Below are 18,854 nucleotides of genomic sequence, written 5' to 3'. Positions count from 1 at the left end.
GCAATTGAAAAAGGGCTTTGGATTAGGTAACGAACACTATTTGGAAACATGACCTCCTGCTCATTTCCACGCGGCTTACCAGGAAGGGTCGCTGCCAAAGCAAACACCTCTGGGAGGCCCTCACAGTGCAGGAATGGAAGGGAAAGCCCCAGCCGCGGTAAGTCCCGCGGTCGCTCAGGCATCCACCCTATCCAGGGGAGAAAGCCGCACCCAGCCTCGGGTTCGTTCTGCACATCAGTCACCCAGCAGGTATCACCCGTCAGCCACTCCGCTCGGCACAAGGCAGACCCTGAACCAATGCTGGCGTCCTTATTTCTCAGTCCCCAATACATCAAATCCTTTTTTATCCGCTTCACACACAGAGGACGTCGACTGAGAGCTAGATCCCAAATCTCCAATTTTCAGGGGATGGGATTAACCATTCAGAGTCAATCTTTTTAATCCTCGGGTCAACCCTCCAAACACAGTGTCACCTCCCCATCTCCCAGGTCTCATCACCTGAGCAACTGTCCCCTGCCTTCTCATCGTGCCCACCACCTCCTTGTCACCGTTTACCACAACTCTAAACGTCACCCCTCCAGCTCTCACCTGACTTCCTTCCCCGCAGTGCACACCACTCCTCTCCCTCCGGCGCTCGCGGACACCGCCATCCGCGCCCGCAAGACGTGCCCTCCTTACCTTGGTCTCCCGAAGGGGTCCCATCGCGCTGCCGCCCGCCGGCTCCTCGCGCCGCCGCTGCCGCCGTCCAGGAGGAGGCACCTGCGGGCACCGGGGCGAGGAGACTGCGCTGAGCCGGCGCGCTGTGCGGCCCGCGGCTGCTGCGGGGCCGACGCGCCGCCACCGCTGCAGCAGTTCGCGCAGGGCCCCGAGGGCACGCCCGGCCGCCCCGCCCCGGCCGGACACGTGGTGCCACCGCGGCTCCCGCCCCCGCCTCCCCCGACCTCCCTCACCTGCCTGCCCCCTGGGAGGCGCCTCGGCGCGCCCCGCCCGCCCGACTTTGCCGCGGGCCCTGCCCACCAGTTCCGCGCGCCCCTCCTTGTCTGCCGAGCCCGACCCGGGGAGGGCTTGCGGAGGCTCCAAGCATCTCCAGCAGGGTGACGCCCGACACCCCCTTTTTGGCACCTGGTATCGGGTTCGAAGGGGGTGCACATCGCAGAGGAGAACCCAGAAAAGCTGTGACATCACTGAGAGCCAAACTGTAGAAAGGGAAAGTTTTTGCCTCGCGGCTGCTCCCTGCCCTCTCGATTTTAAGTCAACTTACAGCTCCCCACACAATTACCTCGCAGGAGAGAGACGGGGTGGTCCCCCTCCACCCGGACCCCAGCCAAGCGAAAGCTGCACGACTGACACAGCGTCTGGGCTCCGGAATCTCAAAGGCTGCGATTCTCCTTGGGGGATTTGCATCCGAAGGGCCTGGCGATGGCAACGCAGCACCGCAGGGACAGAAGGAAGAGGCCAGTTCCCGCGGGTTTGGGAAGCCAGGCTGCTTAGGGCGAGAAAGCCTTTTTCTCCAGCTCTGGCCCACAGACGCCCGGGAATGAGTACCAGGCACGCTGCTTTGGGGACACCGCACTTGAACTCAGAAAACCGGTTCAAGGCAGCACTCCACTCCCTTCTAGCCAAGTGCCTATGTGCCTAAAGTTCTTGACCTCTCTGAACTTCAAGTTTATCCTCGTTAAATTTGAGGGATAATAATAATAATACCTACGTCAAGGATAGCTAGGAGGATTAGATGAGGAAAACAAAAAAAAAACAGCTATACCCAGCTGACTGAAGAGAACTTTCCAAAGGGCAAAGTCACGTCCAGCTCTTCCGTTCAATATTTGCTGAATCCTCTTACGTGACAGACAGAAAAAGCATTTGAGGCAGACAGATTTGTTCAAAATAGCTCAAAAACCTGTTCAGCTGAGGATGTGGAATAGGGATCCATCCATCGTTTGGGTCATGGGCCTTGATTTATTACACTTATTACTGAAGTTTCATCTGATGATGCAACTCTACATGTATAATAACTTAGATGCCCTTTATTTCAGAATTGGAGAATATTCTAAGTAGCCATGTGGATGGGGAACAGCCCGATCGTTACACCCAGTGTTCCACAGGGAAGAACTATGATCCTTGAAAATGGTATCTGAACCTCCACCATCTCATTTGTCTGCCCTCCGAAAAGCATTTGTCTGAGTCCTCAGTATTTAAATCTAGGAATGTACAGTGTGAGTCTAGAGAGAGCCTGAAATCAGAGGATTAGTGAAAGCAATTTGCCTCCTGTATACCCATAAATAAGTTTTATTCCACACATCTTCATGTCTTTTCAATCTACTTAGATTTGTTAAGTGAAGTTGATGATCTTGGGATCCTTTATTTTGTGGGAAGAGCTGATTAATTCATACTTGTATACCTACAGCTGTCTCAGATATGGACTTCAGGAAAGTGATGTTCCAGGATGATTCCTACAGTCTATTATTTCCAAAATTATGAGCCTGAGGACATAGACTGTGAGATAGGCTCAAACTGTTAACGTCAAACTGTTAAGGTGCTTCTGAGGTCCCTCCTGAGAATTAAATCTGGGGGCCTAACAGCAGAAACACCCTCCACGGAGCTGTCCAAGTCAGAACCTCAGAGTCATTCTTGACTTCTTCTCCCTCATGTGGCCCCACATAGCAGAAAGCGTGAATGATCTCCACCCTACCCTAGAAATAATGTCTTGAATCGGATTACTTCTGGCCTCTGTTTGACTGCATTATCTTCACTTAGAGCCTAAACCACAAACATCCTGGATTATCGCAAGAGCCGTCTAACTAAAGTTGTCTTGCTTCCAATCTTGCCTCTTATTCCTTTCTCGCCAGTTTTGCAATTTTTCCACGAGGCCAAATCTAGCCATGCTTCTTCATTAAAACTCATTAATGATTTCTCGGTTGTCCTCCAAGTAATATTCAAACTCCTTAATGTGGCACAAATGCCTTTCATGATCTGGCTTTGTGTATCTCTCCCATCTCATTTCTTGACACTGCCCTTCTCTGATCCTCCCTCCCTCACCACCCCTACCCACCCCCAATCCATCGCCCCTGCCACTCTCCCTCCACATACAAATGGATACCCCTCGAACTCTAGCAACTGCAGTTCTCAGGAGGTACCGTGTTCTCTTTTTCCTCTAGACTGTTGCACACTCTGGTCCCTTTCTCTAGAGCGTTTCTTGCACCCCACCCACGCATCCTCCTCAACTCCTAAAGATACATTAAGTTTCATTTTAGAAACAGCTTCTTCCAGGAAACGTCCCCTGATCCCCCAAGAAGATCGGTCCTTACATACTTCCAGGACACCTGTATTTAATTCACCCCAGGAGAACTGTTATGATCTTGTATCAGAATCCCCTACTTATTTGTCTGTCTTCACCAGGGATGTAGGCAGTGCCTAGTACAGGTCCTGACACAGTAGACACTCAATATATAACAAATGAATGAATGCATGAATGAGTGAATTTTCTAACCCCCTAAGGGGCCCATCAGTACAGGATAAAGAACATAGACACAACTTCTGTTTAGAAAATGACTCAGATAAAGCTGCCTCCAATATTTCTTTGTATTTGATGATGGGGTGTGTGCCTTAAAAAAATCCAACATGTGTTAAGTGAAAGCCTTTACTGCAGAAGTGCAGGCAGTGAGAGGCCGTGCTGTAGCCCTGTTGTCACCATAGCAACCTGCTGAGGGAAAGGCTGATGATTTAGTGTTCAAACGCTTTTTAGCTCTGTACTTTTGGAACCCAAGGCTGTTTTTATGCTGTTCTAAAAGGCAAGTTTTACAAATGCTAATATCTATCTTGCCTTTAATTTCATTCAAGTGTTTCTCACGTCATTAAGTGTCTTATAACGTTTGCATTATACCATCAAAGAGATATAATCTAATACAGTATATTATAGTCATCTTTTATCTGCTTTAAAATATTCTCTGGTTTTGTAATTTTGTGGCTTTTCCTCTAGAAATGAATGTAATGCTGATTTTTTTTAGAAAATAACTAATTCAGAAGGCTGGAACCCTTCAAGATTATAAATAATATCCCTGCCCAGACCTGGGAAGATAGGTATTGTAGGCTGGGAGAAAAGGGATGTTTTTATGTAATTATGGCCCCAAATTTGGGATAAATTATTCGATTCTTTGCCTATGTGAAATCTGTAATTAAGTGATTCATATCTTTCATTTGCACACAACTATATTTTCAGAGCCCTTTCACATGTATAATCTTATTTGAGCCTCACAAAAATCCTGGGAGGCATATGCTGTCAATCCCTGAAACCAGATAAGTCATAAAGGACAGGTTTTTCTTCATAGGAACCCCCCAGACTGCAAACTTCACAGAAAAGACAATACAAACGCACTGCCAAAGAGAAAAGGTCTGCACCATTTAACCAAGATACCTCCCCGTCCCCCACATCCGCTCTTCCTCTCAGCTCACCTGCGTATGCTGGGGTCTCTCCCAGACTCAGTCAGGGCTGACAAAGCCCCAGCTCCTAATCCTATCAGCCGTGCGAGCCAGGGCTGCCGTCTGTCTCAGTGACCCGATGTTGGGTGATCCTCACAGCAACAAGAAGCAGCTGACGTGCTTTACAACACGTCATGGAGAAAAGAAGCTGCATTCTGGGGCATCCTGGGATTTTTTTTTTTTTTTTTTGTGGTGGGGTGGAGACCCATATTTTTCTTACCAGGGAGAGAGCTGTCCATTTTCCCGTAAGAGCATGTGTGAGTGATCCACTCTCCTCTCATTGTATGTGTTGTTGTTACTCTATGGTTAAGGGATTTTGATGTTGTAAAACTGTAATGGGTAGAATTCTGCAGGATCACTCCCTGAGGAGGGGGTCCAGAGAGTACCTGAGGCAGACAGGAGAGTGGGTAACTGAGGCAAGGCGGGCTTGAACCTTTGTTGGGTTCACAGTGTGTCAATTATCTCTGCTCTGCCAATGAGTTTTCAGTCAGAGGTATCTCTCAGACGAAAAACAGGAATGAAGGGAGAGTCCAGGTGAGGAGGTAGAGGTTGGGGGTTGGGGTCTCTGAAGGATGGGAAGGATACAGTCTCCTGCTTGCCTAATGGGGAGTGGACATGAGGTAATCTTCCCCAAAGCCGTCTGCTGTTTGTGGCCTTTTGTCCATTTGTGAGAATAGGGGAAGATATTAGCCAAAGACACAGGTATGGTGATTGTATTGAGCAAACTGGGGAAACATGGATGGACAAGTCGGTGTTTACTTCTTGGGACAGTTGATTGGAATGATTAAAATCAAGATGCTCTGGAAAGTATGAGCGTAAAGGTTGCCATCCAGATAGGAGAAACCAAGCCTTGACATTTATCTAATGAGATGATTCAAATGATGGGACAAGACAGGGAGATGTGTGGATCTACAGACTTGCAGAAAAGGCAAAGGAAGTTAGTTATCTGTAAGGTCAACATAGGAAGGCCTAAATCCAGAAGCTGAATTCTGGACCTGAGAGAAAAGCACCTTCCTTTCCCAGGAGACCAAGAGACCAGAAGGTATGAGAAGGACAGGGCCTTTGAAAGCTACCTGAACCCAGTGGGGTAGCTAGCCTCCTAGAGGGATGAGGAGTGAAGGCTGAGATTCTCCTCAGACTTGGCAGGGGTAGAACTGGTACCTCAGGTTAGAGGCTCTGAGGGATTAATTCAGCATCCCACAAGTCTAGGCTCAGATCAAAATTTATAATCTGGGTTCTCAGGAAGCAGATCTGCGGCAAGATTTGCGTTACATAAAGATAAAAGAATCTGTTCTCCATTATATGATTTATTTCCATGAATTTGCATTTCTTTTCCCTTCAATTTTCTAGTAAACACGGTTTCAAATTTTTAACAATAATTCTGCCTTTATTTTTGCTAAAAGATTGGGGGGAAAGGAGGATTTTGAGATTGTCTACTGGAAGGACAAGAGCAGTATTGCAAAATGGGGCAGAGCGCCCCTAGGGGCCAACTACTATGATGGCAGCTACAGAAGCCCAGGAGAAACCTGGAAGCACCAGACAGCTGCACTGCTGGTGGCGGGTGGAGGTATTACCTCTGCAGTTGTGGAGCTGAGGAGACTTTTGATTTCTGCTTTATTTACACCTCCTAGGCCATTCCTATGAACCATTTTCCTTTATTACCAGAAATCTTGTGACCTACTGATTAAACTTAGCCCTTGCTATGTAGTTGTAGCTCCTCTCAAATCCACAGCAGAAAAATCTGTAGGAAGATAAATCCAGAATTTGGGAATCTGGCTTATGTTGTTTCATCTGCCCATGTGTCCTTTCTAGTTATTTCTAGAACGCTGTTTCATCAAAGAGAAAAAATGCTTTAAAATAAGATAACTTTAATATTTTCTTTTTAAAGGTACTAAAACCACATCGTCAAAATTTTGGCAATTAAAAGAAAAATATTACTCATCATCTCACTGCCCTAACATCAATATCCATATTCCTTCTGTTAGCATTTTCGTGTATTTACTTTCAGGCTTATCTACTGTGCATCAAAATAGCACTATTAAAATGAGAATACGATTCTAAGTGACATATGGCATTTTAGGCCTTTGATGCCATCTCATCTGGCTGTTTCTGGATGGCTAGCATACATAGCTACTGTTCTCCCATGAAGTTACTCACCTTCTGTTTGTCTTCTGATTGGGCACTAATCTGAGATACGAGGCTCTCAGCTCGTTGGCAAACAGCTCGGGCTGCTGCTGGAAGCTCAGAGCACAAGGATGGCTTCCCAGGTCTCTGGTGTCAACTGCACTGGCCAAAAGTTTCAGGAAGAGCTGCCGGTGGGGGAGAATTAGCAAATTCCAGACTGGAGAAATGACCTCAATTCAGAAGTTGATAGAAAAACAACTGTGTCTCTTTCTATTCAAAATCCCAGCTTCCAGCTCGCCATAATGTGATGTTAATTCAAGGGAGAGCAGGAAAGTGAGATGAAGTTCCCAAAGTTTGCAAAGAGATCTGTGATGGAAAAATGTAGTTTAATAAAGGACATGGATTCTCAAGTCCTGAAGGCCCAGATTTGTCTCCTTCTTTGCCTCTTTCTGACTGCGTGACCTTAGAAGAAAAGTTGTTTAGCCCCTCTAGGACTCAGCAGGTGATAAGTACATGTTAGTTAAAAAAAATAAGGAAGGGAGGAAGGAAGGAACGAAGAAAGGTCAGGTTGCACCAGTTAATGTCTCTGGGCCAATTAATTTCTCTGATCCTCATTTTTTCACATATAAAATGGGCCCAATAACAGTAATCAGTTCATACTACTGTTGTTAAGATCAGACAAGAATACATGCAAAGTCTATCATTTATGTCTGCCACATGGTTGGAGCTTAATAGATATCCTCTCTCCCTCAGGACCAAACCATTCCAACCACTACTGTTGCTACCTGTTTGCTTGTTTTGCATTCTCCTCATCCTAAAGATTTTTATTTTTTATTTATTTATTTATTTTTAATTAATTAATTTATTTATTTATTTTTGGCTGTGTTGGGTCTTCGTTTCTGTGTGAGGGCTTTCTCTAGTTGCGGCAAGCGGGGGCCACTCTTCATCGTGGTACGCGGGCCTCTCACTGTTGCGGCCCCTCCCGTTTCGGAGCACAGGCTCCAGACGCGCAGGCTCAGTAGTTGTGGCTCACGGGCCTAGTTGCTCCGCAGCATGTGGGATCTTCCCAGACCAGGGCTCGAACCCGTGTCCCCTGCATTAGCAGGCAGATTCTCAACCACTGCACCACCAGGGAAGTCCCAAGATTTTTATTTTAACTGTCATTAAAGGGAAACAATAAATTTTCCCCAGATGACTTATGATATAATGTGAGAAATGATTTCTCATTAGAAAAGAAGTTGACAGGACTTTTATTCCCAAAGGTAGATGGAAAAGGTTACAGTAGATGGCATGAAAAATGGCCAGATACCTATCATTCATTCATTCATACATTCGTTCATCCATCGATGTTTGTTTTGTTCCTATTCTGAGTCAGACACTGGCTTAGATACTGGTTTGAGAGCATTCAAAGATGAACACTGTTTCCTGTCCTCAAGAATCTCACAGTCTAATAGAGATATGGGTATGGCCATCAGCTGTTACACTATTCATTGTGTTAACACCATGACTTGCCAGCATCCGAATCAGACTGGAGTCTGAGATTTCCAGGGATGAGTTTTGAGATAAATGTTGAGGGATGAATAGATACTATTATAATTTTGGCTCCTTCAGAATCCTTTTCTCTTGATCTCTCCTCTCTTCTCCTTTCTGCTCCCTTCCCCTGCCTCACCTTGTCCTCCTTCCCCCTCCACCTTCTTTCCACTTTGAGAGACTTCTGCGGCCCTAATTGTTAATTAGCTCTATTATTAAAAAATTCAAGAACACCATGTTATACTGCCACCTGTTGGCTCATTAGTAAATTTCTCTTCTGACAGGTAGTTTCTTTGGTTTGCAACAAAGTTTTCATAACAAACCTTAGTAGTGCCTTTATTGAAACTTTCAGCACTTTCAGAAAACTTTCATAGTTTAAGGTTACACAGAACTGAATACCAATGAATAGCATCAATATTCAGTGGGTATAGGATAATGTGCATGTGCTTTGTGGTCCGAAAGACAATAGTCCAAAGCTCCTTTCCTTTTTCTACCTGCCAAGCCACTGTAGACAAGCAAGATAAGTCATATGCAGTCATATGATAAAGTCATATTCAGATAGTCCCTACCTTATATATTCCAAGGTGTATTTTTTGAAATTAATAGACTTTATTATTTTTTTTTTGAGCAGTTTTAGCTTTACAGAAAAACTAAGCAGAAGGTACAGAGTTCCCATATACCCCTTCACCAAGATCTACTTTTTTAACTTTTTATCTTTGGGCACCATCCATTCCCTGTCTACCTGATTAATTAAGTATGATTATACTCTACTTCTAAAGAAGGTTCAAGTAAGTGCCTATCAAATGGATCTATATGCCTTACTCTTCCCCTGCCCTACCCATACCCCTGACCCATTTGGTTTACCTCCGAGGTCTTCTAGATCTCCATGTTTGACTAAACATCAAGACTTCTGGATCTTTCTTGGATAGTCTTAACAGCACTACCTCTCCTCTGGCCTGAAACTGAGCATGGGGAAACCACACAACCCTGAAAATGAATGACACGGCTAGCACTGGCCCTCTAACTGCAGTGGGGTCTCAGGGCTGCCTGCAATCATTTTATGCTCCCTAGTTAACATAAATTCTCTCTTATTCTTTATAGGGTCTATTTGACACCTTCTTTGTATTTCAAACCTACCAGCCTGCCACCTCATCAAGCTGTGCAGATGCCCTTCTCTCCTGACTGACTGACAAAATAGAAGCTGTTAAGAGAATTCTCTCAGTCTCCTGCCTCCAAACCTATAAATTCACCTACCTCCATCCCATCCTTTCCATGTCCGGTCCTGTAGAATGGAAGCTGTCCCTCTTCTGTACAGGGGTAATTCCTTTATCTGGGCTTTGGATCCCACTTTTTTCCACCTCTTAAGCAAAGTTATCCCATCAGTTAGTCCTTCGAACTCCCCAGGTTTCTATGTCCTTATCTGAAAAATGGAATAATCACAGTACCTACCTGTGAGCATCAAAGGAGTTACTAAGCATGAAGAACTTGGAAGAGTGCCTAGTATATATTGAGCATTCAGTGAGTGTTAGCTGTTATTATTAGCTATTATACTTTTTTCGGATAACTTTAACCTACTTTTCTATCAGACACTTCACATCAGCATTTAAACATGCTGAAACCTTTCCCAAGGAAATAAGTTACTCTCTGAACTCTTCTGTCTTTCTAGTACTACCCAGTTGCTTCTCCCCATTCCTCATAGAACTTCTAAAAAAGAGTCTGTATTCCTGGGTCTCACATTCCCTGCTCCTTCACCCAACCCACTCCACTCATGCACCTGTACCCACCATTCTACCAAACAGCTCTTGCCCAAAGTAAAAATTACTTCCATGTGGTTAAATCTAATGGCTAGTTTTTATCTTAAGCTTGATCTCTCATCAGTCTTTGGCATGATAAACACTCCCACATTTTTGAAACCAAATTTCCTTCTGTAACACAGCCCTCCTGTGTTTTCCCACTGACCCAGTATCCTTTTAGGCCATTTTTTAAATGTTGGTGTTCCTCAGCCTAGCCCTGACCTTCTTATGTTTTCATCCTACCTTCCCTCCCTGGGTAATATCTTTCTTTTCAATTGTTTCAATTACTGTTTATATGCAGATCTTCCATAAATTCTATAAATCTTTATTCCATAACTATCCCATAATCCAACTGGATATCTCAGGGTCCAAAACTCACTATATTCCAATTGAATTCATCATACTTCCTCTAAAAGCTGATCTTTTTCTTGTGTTCCTTATAGTAAATGCCATCCTTGTGTGGACTCAGGAAGCTGGGTGACACTGTCAACTCTTCTCTCTCTGTCACCTTTACAGCAAATTGGAACCTAACTCATATCTGTTCTACATCTTAATTATCTTTAAAATGTGTTCATTTTTCTACAATTTCTTGCTGCCTGGATTTCTAACCCTGTGCACAGACTTGTCCCTTTGGTACATTTTTAAACCATAGCCAGAATGATGTCTTTAAAGTGCAAATCTGATCATCCCCTACCCTGGCCCCAGTTGAAACCCTTCTATGCTCACTATCGCCCTCAAGATAAAGTTCATACGCTAACCTATGGCTTACAAGAAAGTTCATATGCTAACTTATGGCTTACAAGATCTCGCATGATCTAATCGTTGCATTCTAACTTTGACTTTCACCAATGGTTTTCCTTCTGTTTACAACACTTCCCAATCTCAAACCTCTACCTCCCACCACCACCATCCTGTTTCTATTGCCCTCCAGATGTACTCACTGGAAAATCTGATTTGTTAGAGGCATGCAATTTACTCCAGCCTTGAGTGTGAAATAGAAGAGAATGATTTCTGGTTTTGAAATGCTTTCTGCTGGAACTATATGGGTGTATAGTATCATGGCAAGATAAAGCCATATTAAAGATATGGTAAACATAGAAGCTGTGTTAGCTTTTGGGTTTGTTATATGAATTGAAGAGCAATTCAAAAGAATTTTTTAGTGATCAAGTGAAATAATGACTTCCAAACTGGTATAACTTGAAAAGCTTCTGCCATAGAAAATACATTTCATCTTATTTATTATAAAATATTAGGCTTAGCTTCATTATTTTAATGAACTCACTTCTCTTAAGTGAGAATTCAAAGAATTCTCTTTGCAAATGTACTCCCATGATTCTTTCTTATAGTTTTACCTCTTGTTTTCCCCTACCACTTATTTGACTTTTATTATTAAAACAGAAAACAATTCTAGATTAGGATTTATTTTTTTAAAAAGACAGTGGTGTTTATATTTTTAAATATTCATATGGTTGCATTGCTATATTTTTATTGTTATAATAAACTCAGTAAAATGCAATCTTTTCAAATAAATATAAGATTTTAGCAGATCTATTTTGAAACTCGGCAAGATTTTTAATGTAATAGTTACTTGGGAAGAGAATATTAGAAAACTCCACATTACAAATGCTTTTAAAATACACTTGAGAGCAGCTGATTTCCTAATGCTTCAGTTATTAAATACAGAAGTGTGAATTTGTTAAAACCAGTGTGCTTATGTCTCCCATGGTAAACAACTGGTTTTTTTTTGTATATAAATTACTATTTTGGGGCTTCCCTGGTGGCGTAGTGGTTGAGAATCTGCCTGCTAATGCAGGGAACACGGGTTCAAGCCCTGGTTTGGGAAGATCCCACATGCCGCGGAGCAACTGGGCCCGTGAGCCACAACTACTGAGCCTGCGCGTCTGGAGCCTGTGCTTCGCAACAAGAGAGGCCGCGATAGTGAGAGGCCCGCGCACCACGATGAAGAGTGGCCCCCGCTTGCTGCAACTAGAGAAAGCCCTCGCACAGAAACGAAGACCCAACACAGCCAAAAATAAATAAATAAATAAATTAAAATAACCACGTCCCTTTAAAAAATAAATAAATAAATAAATTACAATTTTTTCCTGCCTTTGCTGATGTCAGTATTTCTCTCCACAGAGTTCTAAATTCAGAAGTATTTCCATAGAAAAGGACTATATTGAAATATTGCAAATGGAGAATAAACATAGACCTAAGAACCTTCTAGTTTTCATTTTTGGCCTTTAATTATGCAATAATGGATATCTGAAAAATATTGTTTTAAAATAAGAAAATTATTCACCACTAAATACAATGGAACCAAAGCAAATAATAATTAGGCAGTTTCTGTAATTTCACCTAAGAATTGCCTTACAGAGTTATACTTTTACGGCTGTAAACCTTATCCTGTGAATTCCACACGTTTTATAAACAAGTGATTTTATTTATTCAACAAATATTCACTGAGCCTTTCTTCGCTATGTACCAAGAACTCCAGTAAATACTAGGAGAAATTTAAATAGTTTGCCTTGGTAGCAGTAATAGGTGTGATTTTTAATTTCATTCTGTGCCCTTGCACGGGGTCCTAAGTAGGGTTTAGACTGTTATATGGCCATGGAAAATAAAGGTAGAATGAAGAACTCCACCCAAATATTTAAGCCATGCTGCATCCTTTTGGGCAGCTTTTAAATAACAAAATAAAATATTATCATTTTAACACTTACAGGATAATGACATGATCTGTTTAATATTAATACTTCAATTTCTATCTTTAAGCTATATTTTAAGAAAGCAAGAATGAAAACACAGAAAAATAAACATGACAAAAGAATGCTACTTATTAATATATGACATATGCTGTATTTTTTTCTTTATAATTAAGAAATATGGTCAAGTGAAAATCAAGCAAGTCTTTTTTTTCCCCTTGGTTGAATCCCTTGAATTCCTTTTCTACAGAGTGCTGCTATTTCTATAAACATTACAAACTAAATGGACACACAACAACGCTTAATGGTAGGAAAAGTACTCACTTCATTTTATTTTGCTCTATTATTACACTTTACTGCAGATTAGTCACTGTCCATACTTTATAAACATAGGCAGAGATAATGGTGATTTACAGAGGGGGTTTGAGCACAAAATGCTGTTTCTTTTTTATCAGAAGGAAGATGGTTCTCCTTCAAAACTGAGGTTTTCTGATGGTCTTCTGCCAAAGGGTAATTTATTTGTTCTGGTGAGTTTTAATAAGAAAAGTTAGACAGCACGTCTGCAGTTATATACTCCTGGCATTGGGCCTTCCATAGAAATGTGCATTAGATATTCAAGCCCTGTCTCAAGCATTCTATTCCTGTAACCTGACTTCATCTGTTCCCTTCCACTGTTGCCATTGAAACTGGAAATGACTGCGGAATACAAATCATATGATAAATATTGGGGAATATGTCTTTGTAGTTTTTCAGCACCACTGCCAAACTTCTTGCCTAGGGAGCTGTGGGAGGCTTTTCAACCTGAAACCTGTGAGCAGTCCCATTCTCTGGCCAACTGGGAAGCAGCCACATGATTTTACTGCAGCAGCCCTTCGAAAGGATTAATAAACATTTCAAGTTCTTTGACTGCATATGCTTTTAAGGCATGCTCATGGTTGGGTCTATATTTATATCCAATAATTTTAAACACTGGGATGCATCTTCTATATGAATATCCCCAAAATGTGACACACACAGTTTTAAATAACATTGTTATAAATGAGGACTCTTTCCCTAAAATTTTTCATCACAACACTATCCCCCATTTTGTCTGATCCTACTGAAGGATACTAGCTTGGGGTTTCTTTCTGCATTCACCAGTAAATCACTGAGTGGAAGACAATGCCATTTGGAGAGTAGGTCTAACATCTCAATGATGAGTAGAGGTGTAGGACAAATTTTGCTAGTTAACATCTTCAGGTAGCACTGGATTCTCACTTGTAGGCCTGAACTTATGATTTTCTCAGTGACCATGCTTTTAAACAGAGGCTCTCACACAGGGAATCTATGAAGGAGGGCTGTGTCTGCCCTGTTTTTATGCTCTAACCGGTGCATTCCATCTGCTTTCTTCAGTGTTGTTAAGCAGTCTTCCACAAAATCTGCTAAAGTTTTTTTTTTTTTTTAAACATCTTTATTGGGGTATAATTGCTTTACAATGGTGTGTTAGTTTCTGCTTTATAACAAAGTGAATCAGCTATACATATGCATATATCCCCATATCGCCTCAAAATTATGGAACGCTTCCCGAATTTGCGTGTCATCCTTGCGCAGGGGCCATGCTAATCTTCTCTGTATTGTTCCAATTTTAGTATATGTGCTGCCGAAGCGAGCACTCTGCTGAAGTTTTTAATTCACGAAGACAAATGGGGGCTGTTTGATATAAGTTATGAAGAGAGGTAAGTGTGGCAAAAAGGTCAGCAAAGCCAGTGTTTTACAGATGTTTGAAGCTGCTAGCTCTCTAAATGGTGACTAAGATGAAGGTATTGAAACTCAGAAGGGCATTTCCTGCTTGAGCAGGTCAGGGACTTCTCCATTTGGAGAGTAGAGTTAATACCCATTAAACCAATATGCTTGTTATTTACATCTCCACTCCAAGCTCTGAGACTGTGTTAAGAATTATATTTTCTTCAAACCTTGTATTCACCTGCTTGGTCTCTTTTAAACTCAGTAACTTAACATTTGGCAAAGGAGTCTTACCCACATAGAATGTATACATCATTTCATGGTCACCAAGCACTTGTGTTTTCAGACCTGTTAATAAGGATGGAAGAGTACTGGGTTTGCCGAACAGTGAACATTAGATCATGCTTGACAACTTTCTCAATGACGTGGGTGAGCCTTATGTGTACTTTCAGCAAAGTAGTCTTGCCCAAGTCTACTCCATGATGGACTTCCATTTGGGCAATGGGAGAAAATTAGCCAAGGGAATTTCCAGTTTGGCCGTTGTGTAGGCAATAACAAACAACTTGACAATCTGCTGCCTTTTGTTTGTCCCGACACCTATACGACTTCTAGTCGTGATTGCCAGTTTGAGGTTCTCCAGTGTAACGGGGTAGAGACTTTAAAAACTGATAGCTCTTTGATGCATTTCACTGCCTACGTGTTTATTTACATTGTCCTTTTTCAATGAGGAGCCCACGATGTCAACAAAGGCAGCAGTGTGTCTCACAGTGGCCCATTTTGAATTTGTTCCTTTGTACACAGAGAACAATAAGTTTTACCAACCACAACCCCATTGCCAGATGCAAAGAGCTCTTCACCTCTGCCTGCCATTTTTTTAACCTCCCCACACTAAGAGCCATTCTGCTCTTCCCTTCTACTCCTGTTTTTCACTTAGTAGTTACCCTCTCTTCTAAATCTTATAGATCTTCTGTGGGTCCTACTCGTGACCTGTCAGTATGAGAAAGGGAACATATATATTTACTATTAATTAGCTTTAGAAACAGAGGTGGGTGTTTTAGCAAAGCTGTTTCTCAAAGTCAGTTTTTTAAAAATTATATTGATAAGATCTAAGTACATTTTTCATGTGAAAATATAAGTGCTACATGGAAAAGGACAAAAAAATAATTTTGCTTCTATATCAGCCTGAATGTTTATGAATCAAGCAGCCAATTAGTCAATTAGCCAAATAGTTCTCATGAAATGACTCTAAAATATACCGAATTCTGAACCATCTTCTGGCAGTATCCATTTGGCTTCACTTATTTAATAAGAAATATAGAGAAAGACATTTTTCCACATTGATTTGAAATTTAAAATAAAACCAGAACCATATTTTTTGTTTACAAATCCAAACGTAAAAGCCCTTTTTCTTGTTAGGCTAGGAAGGAAGTTGGTTCACAGTTATCTGTAAGTTCTTTCATGTTTTTCCCCCATTTACAGTTATAATGAATCAGTTCCATCAGCATGATAGTGAGAAGTTACAAGTTATTTTAACATCTACCTCATTATTTATATCTGCTGGAAAGATGAGTGTATCACCAACTTTCTGGACTGTGTACTTGACTCTGTTAGTATCGTGTCTTATCTCAAAAAATCCAATTGGGGTTCCCAGCTGTTGTCTGATATTTTAATATTCACACTCACCATTTTTCAGTGTTAAGGTTTATTTTCTATGGCTCAAATGAGAATATATTTCCAAGTCTAGTGTGGCCAGTTTGTTTGTTTGTAAGAGTATTATCTGTTCAAACAGAAGAAAACCTTTAATTCAAGGTTAAAGAAAACAATAAAGTGATTTAACATGAAAATATAGGAATTAAAAACAGGAAAATATAGGAATTAATATAGGTTATTAATTAATTAATAACCTAAAGAAATATAAATAAGACACATTAATTACCACTATTTTCTACTCACTTGACAAGGATTCATAAATATTTTTGACATTACCATTTGACTCTAATCTCCAAATTATTTCTCACTAAGCAAATGTTTATTGGGTATATATTCTGACTCAGATACTACTTTTACTTTTGACATATAAAAGGGAGGTCCTCATTCCATAGTGGGTGGAGGTTGGAAAGATATGAACTCCTTTGTTAAGAAATATACAGACAGGAAATTCTGGAAACATACAGAGAACATAGACCTGTCCACGTACAAATCGAAAGTAGCTTACTCTGTAAATGCTATGAAATTCTCCATATCATATCCCAAGAACCATAAGAAAAACAGGAGAAGGTTGAAGCTAAAGTAAAAAAAAAAAAAAGGAAACCTAAAATGGTACAACAGGGGTGAGGACATTGCATGAGGAAACTAAATCTACAAGGATTCAAATCCAGAGAGGGAATGGCTGAGAGGGTTTTGGACAGAAGTGTGTACACCATCTAGTGTACAGACACAGTGATCTCAGACTTGTCCACTCAGCACATACTGGAATATGAGTATTGAGGAAGCACCTCCTGACTCCTGAGAAAGTCAAGACAAAGTCAGTTGCCTTTGAAGGGCAGAGAAGTTCCCTGGTTGGGGTAGAGAACAGTTAAACTACTGAGTGTGGAAAGGAAATGCTTAAGTGACAATTTGTACATTAAAAAATATTTACAAGGGCTTCCCTGGTGGTGCAGTGGTTGAGAATCTGCCTGCTAATGCAGGGGACAAGGGTTGGAGCCCTGGTCTAGGAAGATCCCACATGCCGCGGAGCAACTAGGCCCGTGAGCCACAACTACTGAGCCTGCGCGTCTGGAGCCTGTGCTCCGCAACAAGAGAGGCCGCGATAGTGAGAGGCCCGCGCACCACGATGAAGAGTGGCCCCCGCTTGCCGCAACTAGAGAAAGCCCTCGCACAGCAACGAAGACCCAACACAGCCATAAATAAATAAATAAAAATAAATATAAATTAAAAAAAATAAAGCCAAGCCTCTTTAAAAAAAATTTACAAATATTTATTTGTAAATAAAAATTATTTACAAATATTTATTATTTGCAAATAAAAATATATTTAATATATGGAATGAAACCAGTGCCATAATTTAGCTCCTAAATCAAATGTCTGGTACCACTGATGTAAATGCAGTGAGAATGAGAGATCTATAATGTGGGTTTAGACAGTGGTGCCCTTCTTTCATGCACAGTGCATTGTAACAGAGTGTGTTTTACATGAGCCCGGATAATATAGAATAGTTTTAACTCAACAGAATGCAGAAATGGCTTTTAAAAGTCCTCTGCCAAAGAACTGCAGCCTGAAGTTCATGCTGGTAGTGCAAGGAGAAGCAAACCAGAAAATCATAGTTGCCTCTTCCTCCAGTATGAACTCTTCATCAGCTACCTTACTAAGCGAAAACAATGGAGAATAAGTTACACATACCAAGGGTATATGCTCAGAAGTTTTGTTATAATAGAGGTGTGTGACAGACCACTGGTCTAGGTTCATATAACATGAAATACCAATATGCCTGCTTAAAAAGTCATTACCTCCAAGAAGTAATACCTACGGAATAATTGCAATCTTTGGTACCTCGGCTGTATGCTCTTCTCCTGAGAACTTTTAATTTCTCTGTAATCCTTACTGTAAAATTTAGATCTCCAGTTTGTCCAAGCTGAGGTCTTTCATCTCCAAATCTCACCTGGAGATGTCTACTTGGAAATACTGTTGTCCCAAACCCAAATTAGCTTCTCATCCCAAGTTTACCATTGTCACCCTCATTTCTTTAGGGTGTGAGACAGAAAAGAGCACAGAAGTTAAGAGCATGGTATTTGGATCTAGGCTGCCTGGATTAAAATTTCCGCTCAGCTGTGACTTTCGACAAATTACATTCTTTCAATGAAGTTTTGTTTCCTCATTTATAACATGGGAGAAGCATTAGTACTTACCTCAATACCCACGTCATGAAACTCTGGAAAATCCACACAAAACACTGTCTGGCACAGAGCAAATGTTCAAAAACATGAGCTATTATTATTTTTTAATCTGTGCTCAAAACCCTGGGGTCATTTTGGACCATCCCACCCACATTTTTTAATCTCCTGTTTCCCATCAGTCACTAAGTCCTGTCTGTCCTCCTCTTAAAAGCTGTTCCTGGTCTAATTCCATGGCCACTGCCCTAGAGAGACACTCACCCTTCCAATTTAGGTTAAAGCCAACAGTCTCTGGTGTGGTATTCCTTACGCAGCCTCTCCCCAACTCTATTTATATATGAATCTAATCTATATACGACTCTAGAACAGGATTCATTACCACATTAGCATAGGATTTATCTTGTAGATCCTCTCCTCAAAAATCTTCTTGGGCCCTCTGGTCTCTACCAGACATTGTGTAAACCATGCCCTTGGCTTTAATAGCCTTCAAAGTTGGCTTTACTTTGCAAACTTCCTTTGTATCCCAGCCTGCTTTCATTTCCCATTTTCTGAAGTATGTGTTTCACAGAATTTAGCACCAATTCTCCATTTGTTTTCTGATTATCTGTTTGTCT

At 41.5% G+C, this 18,854-nt stretch overlaps 1 protein-coding gene and 1 non-coding gene across 7 annotated transcripts in view; both read right to left on the bottom strand.

The window, feature by feature from the left end:
• SYBU (syntabulin) overlaps positions 1-18,854 on the bottom strand; it is a 125,908-nt gene that overhangs the window by 74,086 nt on the left and 32,968 nt on the right. For 4 of the 6 annotated variants that reach the window (XM_057531782.1, XM_007188789.2, XM_007188794.2 and 1 more), the window contains exon 2: positions 679-759. In XM_057531782.1, the coding sequence (XP_057387765.1) occupies positions 679-702 (24 nt within the window). In that variant the 5' untranslated portion in view covers positions 703-759. Of the gene's footprint in view, positions 1-79; positions 101-678; positions 760-4,449; positions 4,533-18,854 lie in introns of those variants that run through there. The other 2 variants (XM_007188788.2, XM_007188793.3) reach the window with 2 other exon arrangements.
• LOC114238687 (U6 spliceosomal RNA) lies at positions 14,174-14,280 on the bottom strand. Its single transcript, XR_003624001.1, has one exon. It is a non-coding gene; the product is annotated as a U6 spliceosomal RNA (small nuclear RNA).

The sequence above is a fragment of the Balaenoptera acutorostrata genome, chromosome 17, assembly GCF_949987535.1.
Source record: "Balaenoptera acutorostrata chromosome 17, mBalAcu1.1, whole genome shotgun sequence".
Lineage (NCBI taxonomy): Eukaryota > Metazoa > Chordata > Mammalia > Artiodactyla > Balaenopteridae > Balaenoptera > Balaenoptera acutorostrata.
This window is presented reverse-complemented; position numbering and strand designations above follow the sequence as displayed.